The 13953-nt window shown below is 37.8% G+C and overlaps 1 protein-coding gene across 8 annotated transcripts in view; it reads left to right on the top strand.

Annotated features, from left to right (window-relative positions):
* Positions 1-11924, top strand: part of rbms3 (RNA binding motif, single stranded interacting protein) — an 858736-nt gene extending 846812 nt beyond the window's left edge. For 3 of the 8 annotated variants that reach the window (XM_070880857.1, XM_070880852.1, XM_070880851.1), the window contains 4 exons: positions 1568-1648; positions 2191-2217; positions 4154-4281; positions 5647-11924. In XM_070880857.1, the coding sequence (XP_070736958.1) occupies positions 1568-1648; positions 2191-2217; positions 4154-4281; positions 5647-5653 (243 nt within the window). In that variant the 3' untranslated portion in view covers positions 5654-11924. Of the gene's footprint in view, positions 1-1567; positions 1649-2190; positions 2218-4153; positions 4286-5646 lie in introns of those variants that run through there. The other 5 variants (XM_070880858.1, XM_070880853.1, XM_070880859.1 and 2 more) reach the window with 3 other exon arrangements.
* Positions 11925-13953: the final 2029 nt, after the last annotated feature.

The raw sequence follows: 13953 nt of genomic DNA, 5'->3' as shown, positions 1-13953 counted from the left end.
AACATACTTTACCTTGATTGGCTGCCCAGAGCCATGTGACTGCAGCTCCAGCCCTGCGCACGTCCTGACGTGCACGTGCTGTGAGGTGCAGTCAGTGGAGGCCTCAGGACCGGGAACTCATGTGGGCACAACAGGTTCAGATAAGTGCGCATCTTTTTTTCTAGAATCCAGTCGAACGCCCGCGGGACGAGGAAACCGGGATTTTTGGGCCAATAACTTTCAAAAGAGAATTGGATGAATGCTTGAATGGGGAGCATTTTGCAGGGCTATGGCAAAAGAGCAGGGGAGTGGGAGTAATTGGATAGCTGTTTCAAAGAGCCAGCACAGGCACGATGGGCCGAATAGCCTCCTTCTGTGCTGTATGATTCAATGAAATTGTGGTTAATGAGCGCTAATTACTGCAATTTTGGTTGGCAAAGCAGATTACAGATGACTGTGTGAGATGATACACCTTTAAAATGGTCTATATATATCTTAGTATAACAGCCTAATCAGCCAGTCAGCAATGATATTACACTGACATGGAAGCAATTAGACTAAGGAGCATGGTTGCTCAGATCATTCTGAACACAGGCTTAAAATCACTGACATTGCAGGTCTCATTTTAGCTGTTCTTTACAACTATTAATTATATACAAAGAGTGTGATGGCAAATTGAGTGCCAACAAGAATGATTAAAACAAATTTATGCTTATTAAAATATTGAAAAGTCATTAATAGGCAAGAGTAGAATTCAGCTTTAGAGTGTATTCCTCTGATATGTAATATCGTGCTTTTATTTTATTTAATTTGTACATAAAATCCTTGTTAGGATCATCATCGTAGTTTGTTATGTTCAAGATTTAATAGTCGCGAAATATCTAAAAATGGTAGATTGTATTTTGTATGTATACTTTCCCTTACTGTTTATACAGACAGGAAATTACTGAAATGAACTACTTCTGTTACCTAACAACTAACCAATAAGAGACCCTAGTCACAAATTACATACTGCCACATGAAAAATTAAAATAAAATGCTCTGACCGGAACAGTACATGGTGGACATAGAAGCACAACACTGTGCGTGGTCCTTACATGTGCTATTGGTCCTTAGTCCAAAATCAACCTCTCAGTCAGTAATCTGTAACTATGTTTTGAGAATGTAATATGGCTCCATGTTCTGCATCTGTCCATATTCAAAGACGCAGTTGTTTTTTTAAAAGCTCAGAAAAAGAATTATTGGATAGGGAATAAATTCATTAAGCTTTCCAGTGCCATGTACAAGTTTACTTATTTGAGTGCTGTCTGGTTGTATGAGGTGCTACCAAGTACATTGCAATGGAGGCTCCAAAGACAGAATTTGTATTTGATGTTTAGAGATTTACCCTGTCTTTCAGGAAATTCTAGAATTTACAGAACAAACAAAAACTACTGTGTCCAAATTATATGGTGGTCTTGTGTTTAGTATCCTGTTTTTTCATTAATCTTTTATCTTATTGACTTCTTACATTGTACTGAGCATTAAAAATGTGCTTCATCATTCTTTGATCCAAGCAGAAAAAACAAATAACCCTCTGTTTTTACAGTACATGACTGCTGCAGCACCTATGCAAGGGACCTACATTCCCCAGTACACTCCTGTGCCTCCAGCAGCTGTCCCTGTTGAAGTAAGTATACAAACCCTCTTCTACTGGATGATGCATGCCTAAATTGTGCAATTTTATATATTATAAAATGCTTTAGGTTCATAACCATTATTAATCTTGTTACAATCCTAAAAATAGGCACCGAATCTAGCCCAGACTGATGGGATGAAAGTTTTGTCTGTCTGTTGGCTCGAAGGATCCTATGTGAAATGAGTTTGAGCAGTCTTAAGCTAGTTCCCAGTGGATGTGGGCCACTTAATTGCTAATTGGAAAGATCATGGGATAGTTGGTGTGCGAAATAGAACTTATTACACGGGTGCAGTAGGAAGTGCTTTTCTCAATTTGAGGATCAAGCACATTGTTGGGGTAGGGTAGAGAAGGCTTTACTCTGTGTCTAACCATGTGTATGATTAATGCTGGCACTGTTCACCAGAAAGTCTCTAATCCCCAGCACGGTTAGCCCCGATTTTGCTGAACATCAAAATAAAACACAGAAGTTTGTTTTCCTTCAGGAGAATTCGTTTTTTCAATTTTTTAAAATAATCTTTCTTCCCCTCCTTTAGGTTCACTTTGATTTATGCACTGACTGGGTGAGCCTCTCTCTCTTTTTCTCTCTCCCCTTTTCTCTCTCTTTCTCTCTCTCTCCCTCCCTCCATCCCAACTCTCTATCTCTATCTCCATCTTTATTTGGCTGCTAGAAGGCTACAAGAGTAACCCATATGATTTGCTGTCTGATTTTCTCTCTGTTCCTACGAGCAGTCACTAACCTCTACCCAGCTCCTCCCTTGATCATCAATAACTCATGTGACAAATAACATGTAAAATCCTACCCTATAAACATGGAATAAACCAATATACTATATTACTAGATATCACAAGTATATTTTAATTATGTATGGAAGGTTATAGAAGCTCACTATGAGAATAAATAGACTCTGTTGGGTTTGAGGGTTTTCTCAGGTGATTAAACTGAGACAAGACATTTCACTTCAAGGCCCAGGGTTTAGCTTTCCTTCTCCAAATCAAACTTTCTTATCCATGAATTTTCCCTTCACCGCCACAATACCATCTAATGCAATGGTCTTTAATGCTTTGATTTGTCGAACCAGGCATCCCACTTCCAAATCTCTTGTATAATATTGGCCTCATCCAACCAAATCACAATTTTTTTGTTATTTTTTCCAACCCTGATATCTCTCTTTGAACAGGAATACTTACTGCATTTGTATTTTTCTTTAAAACGTTGTGCTCATTAGTCCTAGAAATGGAAAAGTTATTTGCATCAATCATTTCAACGTTATTTGCATCAATCATTTCAAGATTTGGTTTAACACATTCAGATTCCTTATTCTATCCTGCTAAATGTGCCTCAATCATAAATCCTGACAGTACTTCTTGTTGTGTTTTTTTCCACTTACCAAATAAGCCAACCTTGTCTTTCATAGTAAGATTGCCGGCTTAAAATGCCAATATATAGACAGCTTTGTGCTGTGGGCCTGTTCTTCTCAGAAGTTGCGTAGAGAATACCTTAACTCATTTCATTTAGGACCCTTACAACCAACAGGCAAAGCTTCATCTAATTAGCCTGGACTGTATTTCAGCCCAGATTCCAAAGGTAAAAGGATATTGTTCTAACCCAGTGTGCTATCCATTTTTTATTTGGAACAGTCATACTTTTAAATTAGTTTTCCAATGTTGTGTTTTTGAGCTGGTGTTTAACAAAATAAAGTAACTCACAAATATACTGAAGCCTTCCCTATTCAAATACCACCGCTAAACATGCTGTCCATTGCTTGCTTGATCGACAAAAATGTGATTATGATTGGTTGAAAGTAAACCTGAACAATATATTAATGGAACTTTACTAAGGATATTATACTCAATGTTGGTCATACCTCCACAAAGAAAATTGATGCATTAGAAAGAGTACAAAGGACGGTAACCGATTTAATTCCTGGAATAAAGTCATTCTGTAGCCAAGATGAAGGAACCAAAATTATACTCTTCTGGTAAAAGAAGAGACGATACGATTCTTAATTTTAAAATAACAGGAAAAGGAATAGAGAACATTGAAGCTGATAAATATTTTACAATAGTTAGTCCATCCAATAAGATCAGAATTTTTTTTTAAGGAAACTTGTCAAGTTTCTTTAGCAGAAGGCTGCAAGAGTTAGGAGCTTGAATCAAGGGGAAATTGATCGTCGATAAGCTAATAGTTTTAAGAGTTAGGACTTAAAGATAGGATGCTGCCTACAACACAAATCGACAGATTGGGTGTGATTTTGATTTTGGAAATGGAAATAAAAATCAGGAGAGATGTAAAACAGGCTGCTGATTCACTATCACCCGTTCTACACTATCGCACAAAGTCAAAATGACCCCCATTCAGTTGTGAGGGGGAAAGAATGCTATTTCTCATTTTGCAGATACTGATGTTCTTGCATTGTAACAGACTGTAGTGGACTGTATCACCATAATGGAGGTGAGTAGATGTCTCATACGATTTTGCTTCCTTCCTAACTTCAGGGTGTTGTTGCTGATACCTCCCCACAGACGGTAGCACCTTCATCACAGGAAGCCAGTGGCCAACAACAACAGATACCAGTGGAAACAACCAATGAACATGCGCCTACCTATTCTTACCAACAAGCTAAGTAAGTAATCTTTTTAGTTGATACATAGACAGCGAAAGCAGCAAAGATCAATGAGTACACAAAGGGAATGTTTGGAGATGTGTTCTTGTTCGCAACCAGTGATCATTACTGTCCCATGATGCACAAATTCCTGAGTAATCTATGTTAGCATTCAACCTCCTTCCTCTTCTGATCCACAACAACTCGTTTCGAGTAAGCACGAGACACTTTGTAGTGGAGTATATGTAACAGACTTCGATACACAGTACAAGTGATCAGCTTAACTGTATACAGAGAGTAGCTTTTCGGGTTCTCTATCAGTTGAGTCCTCTAAAGAAATGGTGAAAACCATGCTCCTTTGATGTAGAAAAATGTCATAGCTAAGACTGCATGACGTATCTATTCCCAAATCCTTTGAAGACAGTCTATTCATGTAAACACTTGTAGTTGTTTATTCCTGTGGAACTCTTCCCCAGCGTATGCTCAGGAAAGGAGGGGAAAAATTAAACAGAAAAATAATCAACATTGGCCCAGAATTTGCGGTCGGAGGCTTCCTGCGGGCGGTTGCCTCCGACCGCAAACATTTCTACGAAAGTACCTGGTGGTCCCGGAGTTTCAGAGATTTGTGGTCCTGGGCCTCTACGCAAAGATCTGCGTAGAGGCCCATATATTCCAGGAGTGTATGAGCTTCATACGCATCCCTTGGATCATGTGTGCCGGCCCAACCTATCAGAGTAAGGGTATTCCCATTCATACTTATGGTGGTTGCAATATAGACGGAATCACCATAAGTATGAATGGGAATATCCCCAAAAGCACACAAACACTGAAAATATATATTTTTTAAAACATCGCATATTTCAAATTAATCAAAATGAAATTTAATTAAGTACTTAAAATAAAAATGTAATTTTTTGAAAAATAAATTTACATATTTTAAAGCATCTAAAAATAAACTTATGTTTAAATTCTTTTTTTGAATGCATTTTTCTGTACTTTAAATCAGTTGTAAGAATTTCAATGGCATTCGCTGGGCAGGAGTTGAGCAAATAGCCCAACTCTCTGCCCGCGGAGGCCCTTTACCTTCGCTTGTGTGCAGTCTGTCACGAGGATTCTTGACAGATCACAAGTTCTGGATTTAGGCGCATGCGCTTTGCTTACCTAAACCCAGAACTTGTGGGGTTCCTTCGGGCTCGTACACGCCCGTAGGGGCTGCAAATTCAGGCCCATTTTTTTTTTTTAAATTGTGCATGTTTTATTTTATAATCTCACCCCAAATAATTTTGTCTGTGTTGGGTTTAATGTAGTTTAGTTAATAGGACTCTATTCTTTCCTGCACCCATGTGTGGTATCTGACATTCTTTTATCTTCATTTTTTTTCCACAGACAGTAAACAGGACTGAAAACAGGAATCATGAGCTGAAAATTGCCTTGAACCAGGAAACTTCAGTGAATATGAAGGTGGCTTCCAGTTTGCACAGGCGTCGAATGAATGCTTTTTATTTCCTACCTTACCTGACAAAAAAAGTGTTTTTATGTGCTGTGCAAATGGTTCAGTGATGTAGTCTGACAGTTTAATTTTGCTATAAAAGCTTATTTTTAAAAGAGAAAGAAAATCCCATAAAGGGGAATTGTTTTGACTTTTCATTCAGATGAACAGGTAAAATATAAATGATTTGTATGTTCAGATAGACTTAGAACTGTAAGACTGACAAGTTTGGAAGAGGAAGGAAGCTGCAGTGTTTTAGGAACGTTTAATGGTCTTCCTCTGATATTAAGCTACTCTTTTTTTCATGTCTTTTATTAATTTGTAGGTTTTTCAGAAACGTTTAGCTAAGATTTATCTTGACTCTTAATTGCCTTAATTTTGAAGACGTCAGGCTCTCAAAGCCAGCTGTCAACATTGCGTTAGAAATTCTAGATTGAAATTATGTGCTTGGACCAAGTGGTTGGTGCAAGAATTTGATAAAAGCTTAACTTTATAGGGAGTTAAAATGCTAATAAGCTGTACAGGTTAAAACAAAACAAAAAAAAATGTTGCTTGTCTTCTTTTGCAGAAGAACATGGTTTTATTGATAAAGAACAAGGACGACTGACAAAATTTTAAAAAATTGCTGAGACTTTTAATGAATTTTGTCTTAAAGCAGTGGAAACTGACAATTTGCAGAAGGCTGAAGCGTTTTGCGATTTGAAAAATAATGACTGCATTGTACAAAATGCAGTTTATCGCTTAAGGCAGATTGTTTTATTTACAAAGCATAATTGCTAGCAGCAGAATTAGTGCTTTATATTTGCAATCTTTTTTATTAGCTTAAAATTTTTTTAGTCTGCTTTGCTTGTCACCTTGCAGATGCAAGCTAAAAAGTAAAAGGTGCGAATTAGATAGATAGGAGCTTATGGTTAAAAAGAAATCAAAGCAAAAGCAATAGATTGAAGAAATTGTGGACAATTTCTGTAGTCTTTAATTTTCATAGTTGTGGATCAAATGCAGCCTAAGGATGGCCTATTTTATACCAAAGATGAAGTGACACCCTAAAGCAGTCAAGAAGCTAGAGATTTTTCTGTTTTTTAAATCTTTATTTGACCTACATGGCCGGACCAGTTCTTACTTTACTTTCTTTAAACTTTTCTTCCACTGGTTACTCTCTATAACTCATACACAGTAAGAATGTTTATCTAAAAATCTTGGTGGTGCACTGGTATTGGGGGGAAAAAAATCCATGTACGTCGAAAGAAGGATTAATTCTGTAAAATACCGATTTTTCTGTCCTGACTTTGGCCTTAACATGTGTTTGTAAATGTGCATTATGTGTTACCTTTGCAAAGTGTATTACTTTTTCGGTCTTCCTTCATACTTTATGCATCTGGATAGCCCATTTATCTACCTCAGTCTATGCCATCTCCTAGTGTGCTGAGCAGCTGTTATCCAGCATTTTGCAAAGCTTCAATTTTTTCCCCTTTTTTTATGTGCCCAGCGTTTCTTGTGTGCAGATTGCCTCAACAGGACATTGATGAGATGTACAGGTACACTTCAGGTCATTAGCAACCTAGAAATAGTTGTTACATGGCCAGGCTTAGAGATTTTGTGTTAATTAATCCTACAGGCAATAGTAGCAGGTAGGACAGCCCCAGTGACATGCCACTTTTATACTCATCTAAAATCAAAATCTGATATTAAACTGTTCAAATATGCTTTTTTTGTAAGTCAGAAGAATGACTTTGTGCTGGAGCTATATTGATAGTATATGTACTGTCAAATCACAACAGGTCATAGACTCCATTTTTGGGGTCTGGACAAAAAATGACACCATTTTAGTGGTGAAAAAAATGTCTCTGTGTTTTAGATATTTGTCTGTGTGGTATCACATGGTACCCAACACAAATATGCTGTGCAAAATACGGAGTTGTGTTTCCCATTCTAAAAGGTAAATATTGCTCCTGCAACATGCCGCTGCTGCCATTTAGTACTACAATCAACACTTCATTCATTTCATGGCTGTGTTCCCAATGGAATCTTATGGTAAAAAAGAAAGGGACCAATATTGGGTAAAGGGTTCTGATTATTAACATTATGAATGTGACAAATTAAATAAAAATGACTCTTTCCCTTCTGATTTAGAGAAATGAAAGGTATTGCTGACAATCAAGGATTACAAGGAGGGGGAGAAAATCAGGAGGGAAAAGGTTGAAGTGTTGGGGTATGTGATTAATGTACTGAGAGTGGGGTTTAGGACATATCAACCAATCAACATAACCAAAAAAAAAAGTCCTATAATGACCAACAAACAATTCACTTCCTCTCTAAAGTAACAATTGATGTACCAGCAGCTCTCATCACGAGGCTGGGACACTGTTAATGGGACAGAATCTTTTTGTATCAGAATATCCACGGTGGATTTCAATCATATTTCTAATTCAACCTACGTCATGTACATTTTAAACCATAGTTCAGTCTTTTCAGAATGGCCAGAGAGTAATTGCTCAGAAAAGTCAGTTGAAAAGGTCTATTATTTTTACAGCTTGTTAAATAGTGTCCAATTTATTTGCTTTGTTGAATTCAGGTCCTGCTTTTTAAGTCTAATTCAATTAATATTTTTCAAAATTCTTGTAAGATAGATGAATTATTTAGAAAGTATATATTGTGTAGTTTTTGTTTTAATAATTCCCCAACATTTAACTAGCAGAAGTGAGACTATGGGGACAAAATTGGACCTTGTTTTAGCCATTTCTCGGCACCACACCCAGGGTACCAAGGTCCAATTTTGCAGGGCTATGTCCAACATCATACTGGCTTGGGTAATATTAAGGCTTCCCTGGCAGCCCTTTAAACTAGCACTAGGCCCCTTGCATATGCTAATGAGGTGCCTAATGTCTGTTTAAGGATCCCTCTCCAAAATTGGTCAGATACTGAGTGGAGCATAAGCCAGCATACTTCGCTCAATTTTTACAATTCCATCTGTAGCCTAACCAACAGTCCTTAAAGGGGACTGCTTGACCGCTGGAGGCCACTTGCAAAAAGGTAATTTTTTTCTTTCAAACTTACCTTAATGTGCAGCCAGGAAAAGCAGGATTTCTCCTCCTGGCTCCGCAGCACTTCTGTGGGCCGCTGCCAGGCTGCGCTCATGCCCCTCTTGTTCATCGGTGTCCCCAACCAGGACCTACATGAGAGCCACTGCTCAAATTGGTCCAGAGAAAACTGGTGAGTTGCCTCAGTAGGCCCAACCGGCACCTGCAGCTCACCCAAGGTCCAATTTTGGATGAGCCTCTTGGGCCTCTGGGGCCTCTGGCTTCTGACTTGCGTTGTAAACACGATGACCAATTTGGGCCCCAAAACAGGCCGAAATGAATTTCTACCCCTAAATCTTTAAAGAGGGTAATGTTTAATATCTGGAGTGTCTGTAATTTTGTTTTCATTGAAATCACATATGCATTGTGTCGAATTCTTGCAGATGTAGAAGTACATATATTTTCATGATAGGAATTGGATTCTTAATTCTCCCATTTTCTGATATACCAGCCATAATGACTGAGCTTACTGGAACCACGCACTGCATTACTGAAATATGCAGGACTAAATTACATACCTGTTCAGAGCAACATCTCTTGCAATTCTTGTGACCTCCTAAACAAACGTGGTTTTGCAGATGAGAGAATAGAAGTTCAACCTTTGGGAGTTAGTCCTTTCTTTTCTGTGATTATCCAATGGTGTTTCTTACAATTATTAATCAAACTGACATGGATGTAATTTTAGCCCAATGAGATGGAATGAGTGCAATATACAACTTATCTCATTTTACAATTCCACCAACTGAGTTGCTCTGCGGACCACAATAATGTACCATTTCCATCTGGAGAGATAGGTTCATACTCAGCTCAAGGAAATTAGTTTGAATTTATCTCTGAGGGACAGTGAGTCCTTGGCGATCTGCTTTCCAATCATTTTAACCAAGGGTCCATGCAACTCCACAGAGTTAGATTGTCCCAAAGTGTGCATTTCGGGGTTGAGGGTTCACCTTTTTGGACGTTTAAGTTAAGATACATAATTGATGCATCACTTCTGTTCAACTGACAATACCTGTGAGTCAAGGTCATTTCTTGAGGGGTCTATTTAGACAGGTCTGTACTGTATATAGTAATACAGTATTAATTATTCCCTTTTTTAAAACATTGGCTTTTGGTGAACCAGAGTGGTACTTTAGTTTGAATTTCCAAATATGGACGTGTGATATATCATAGTGCTGCTAACCAATCATGAAATTTTATTTTAAAGTGTGTGCGTATATGTGTGTATAAGAGAGAGACACTATTGCCTTTCTGAGGCACTTCAAAGCACTTATCCCCGAATTTGTATCTAATTAGTGTAGAGATATTTGTATTGTTATTGGTATCCTTGTTTTTCATCAATGTAAAGAGAATACAAATCACAAAAAGGAATGCTAATAAGAAATTGTATTGCTACAAACAATTTGCACACAAGACATGCACATCAAATTAGCTTTAATTTTTTTTGTTTGCTCTGGCAGTTCCTATTCAGTGTTATCATGGGGTCATTTTCTGCTAACAAACCTCCAATTGCAGTGTCAATGTTACATCCACAGAAAGCTATAAATAGCAAAATATTTACACTTCTGAAGAGAAACTCCCATCCAAGTTGCCTTTTAGTTAACAACCGAAGTGCCCAGTGATGGTTAGTTTTCAAACCACAGAAAACAATAGTTGACTGAAACAAATATGGCCTCGGGTTTGGGCTTGACATTTGGCTCAAAGAACTTTAAGCCAGACTTCTGTGATTCTGCCCAGTCTCAGGGTTTAGTCCTTTGAAATGTTTTAAAATTGACTTGGCATGTTTGACTGAGCTGAGTGACTCCCAAGAAGGCTCACGTTTCTTTAACAAAGAATGTGGTAAATAACTGGAATGTGAAAAATTCACTGTTCCTATTGTGGGTGTAATATCAACACTGAGTGTCATGCTGTAGCATCAGATTACTGGAGAAGGTCCCAGTTTGAAATCCTTCAGGAAGGTACATTGACATACCAGTTGATAACCTAGCTACATTAGTACGTGCAGATATTGAGATTGCTCTGTGTATCAATTCAGATCTATGCTGCTTTGTTCAAACACAAAGGTTTTCATCATTTTTAACCTCACAGGATAAATGTTCTTCTGTGTTTTCAAATTCTGTCAGACAGAGGTCAGTCCAAAACACAAATTTAACCTTCTAAGTTCAATGGATTTTTTAAAAAAGTGATGACATTTCTACATCATGATTTCAGCAAAGTCTGTTGCTTGTTCTAAATATAAATTCCGAATAACATATCTTTGTTTCAAATGTATGGCATTATTTGGCTCAACTACAAAGAATCAATGGATCATTGTTGTTTAGCTATTCATTGTCAAATATTGTGGGAATTTCTCAATTATCTTTATCAATTTTAGAGAAACTAATGTAATATATATATTTCAAAAATAATCTTGACAATGACAACTACAAATTTTGACCTAAATTGAATTATGAATAAATCAAAAATAGTTTGATAGGCAAAATAAAATGTCTGTCAGAACTACCGATAAAACAAATAGAAAATACGCTTTCTCCAGAAGCAAGTTACAGTAATGTTCCATATCAGAGCTACCATCTGAGTTAGCGATAGTCCCACAGTCCATTGAAATGTAGTCTAACAAACAAAACAGAAAAATTACTGGTAATAAAACTCCCAACATGCAACTACTGTGTTTTAATGTTGCTCCTTACCATGTAGGAAAAACTACCGAACTTGGAGGGTTAAATGCCTTTGCCTTCTGTCTGATACTGATTTTTTTTTCATTTGTTACAAACCTGCACAGGGAAACTCTGTTGCCTGGTCCTAGACCAGGATTGTTTCACCAGTCATTAAATTATGAAACTTTTTTTTAATTTATGAAGACCTTATTTTGTACAGTTCTTTTCATTTTAAAAAAAAACTCATAGAGATGTCTATAAAGATCAAGAAAGTAATTTTTTTTTAAATTTGTGTTTCAGTTGTGCCACAGACATGCTAGGCATCACTTTGCCTGGCAGTTCTCTCATTATCTGTTTGCTCCTGGAAATTTATGTAGATCAGTGGATGTTAGGTTTAAAATTCTGTTTTCTTTGAAGAAGCTTTCAATAAAAAAGAAATCTTTAAAAAAATCCTGTTTGTGTGTGTACTTTTGTTGTCGTACTTTGGGATGTTGTATACCAAACCCTTGCAATAGTTAATATTTAATTTGTGGCGTCACCATCGGGATCCTGGCTGGCTGGATCCTGATATGCCTCTGGTTCTAATATCATCAGCCTGCCCAGCTGCAGTCTCAGGTTTAATTTAGTAGTCTGCAGCTTTAAGTTGTGTTTAACCCTGAGATGAGCTTTTCCATCCAGTCTGTTGCTAAGAACACATTCTTCCATCTTTTTCTGAAACCTTGATTGTTTAAGTCCCTAGTTCTTCTCCAACTAAAATCCTAATTTACCTCAAGGATTGATTTCTGATTTATGAAGTGCCATCTTCACTTGCCTTTCTGCCTTCATCCATCAAAAACACAAGCTTGTCTATGGCCCAGTTCCTCTCCCACATTAAATTCTTGCCAAGTTCTACTGGTTCTTACTGTGCTGAGCAAATAGATTTAAGGAACCTTGTTCTCATTTTAAAATCTCTTCATGGTTTAATTCAGCTCCATCTACATGATCTTCTCGAGCCAAATTCCCACACCACATTTTTCACTCCCATGACTCCAGACCACTGCTTTTTACTCATTTCCACTGCTTCCCATCAAAGGACAAATCTTCAGTCACTACACCATGCTGCTCCCTAAACCTCTATGACCTGCTGCCTCCCTTCCTATTTAAAAATTTTAAAAACCCTCTTCTTAACGATATTCAGTTTATCTGACCACCAACCCACCCCCTCCCATTCCTTCTTTTTCTGCTTAGTGTACACCTTTCTCTTTGTAAAACATTCAGTTAAATTATTTTGCATGAGAAGGGCTACATATTTAGGAAAGGGAAGTATAGTTGACTGGTAGCTTCCTTTTACACGAGGACATAGCTAGCTGGGTACACCAGCAATTCCTGGCTGGTGTGGAAGTCCTTGCATAAATCCAACTGCCAATATAAAATTGGCAAATCTGAGCTCCAAAATGATCCAGAACTCGAGATCTGGATAGATTTCATTTAGGCCCAATTAGAGGAGGCATGGTGAAAACTATCTGCCAGCATACTGCCAAGCTGTGGATACATTTTCATATTGGAATATAGATTACAGATGCCAGAAGTGTCACCAGCCGTACCACTTATTTAAAATTCAAACACATTAAGTATTGGGGCCACTCCTAAATCCTTTACTTTCTTTTCATTAGTGGTACTAAGCCTGACAGTGTGAGGAGCTAGATTACCGGTAATAATACAAAGAAGAGGAGTTCCTGTGTGTTTTCCATTTGGGTGTTTAATGGGAGCTATCTTTCATACAATGTGAAAAATATTATATTAACAGTGATTAATGGAGAACTGGTAAAGTAATATCAGAAATAGCAGAAGTGTTAGATAATTATTGTCATCAAAAATCTTCATGCCTTGTAGTAATATTTCCTGGAGATGGCAGGTTGGTGTGACTGGTCAATATGTGCAGATTGTATCAGACAGACCATTACATATGTTTCTTGCTTGGCAGTGGGAAATCTGTCAAAAGTTAATCAGATTGTCCCTAACCTCCCTTGCCAATTCTAACTTATCTTCTGCTGGTGCTGTCGATTGGACTTTCACATCAGCCATATCTTGGGACGGGTGAGTTCTTTGTGGGCTTCAAAGTGAATCTCCTTGAAGGTGGGATTGTGCAGCATGTAGCATGTAGTAGTCATTCTGTACACTGTAGCTGACTTATGTTGTAAATTCCTTCTCCACTTGAGTGGTCAAGCAGCAGTACTGCTGCTTTAGGACCTCCCATTATTTGATCTCACACCATTTTGTGTGCTTGCTTAAAACTGTTCTGCTGGCCTTTGTGGGTTGAACAGCAGGGATAGGAATAGGATTGGACTGGCTCCTCTGGGATTCTCACAGATAATATAGCACTATGGGATCATATGCAGCACTCCTGATTTCCCACATGGTGAGTCCACCCCTGGACATGAGTCACTGTTTCAGGCTCAAAATCCAAATAACCAATCAGGCAGTCTGTCATCAC

The sequence above is a fragment of the Pristiophorus japonicus genome, chromosome 5 (assembly GCF_044704955.1).
Source record: "Pristiophorus japonicus isolate sPriJap1 chromosome 5, sPriJap1.hap1, whole genome shotgun sequence".
Classification (NCBI taxonomy): Eukaryota; Metazoa; Chordata; class Chondrichthyes; family Pristiophoridae; genus Pristiophorus; species Pristiophorus japonicus.
The sequence above is the reverse complement of the archived record's forward strand: the minus strand, read 5'-3'. Positions and strand labels throughout refer to the sequence as shown.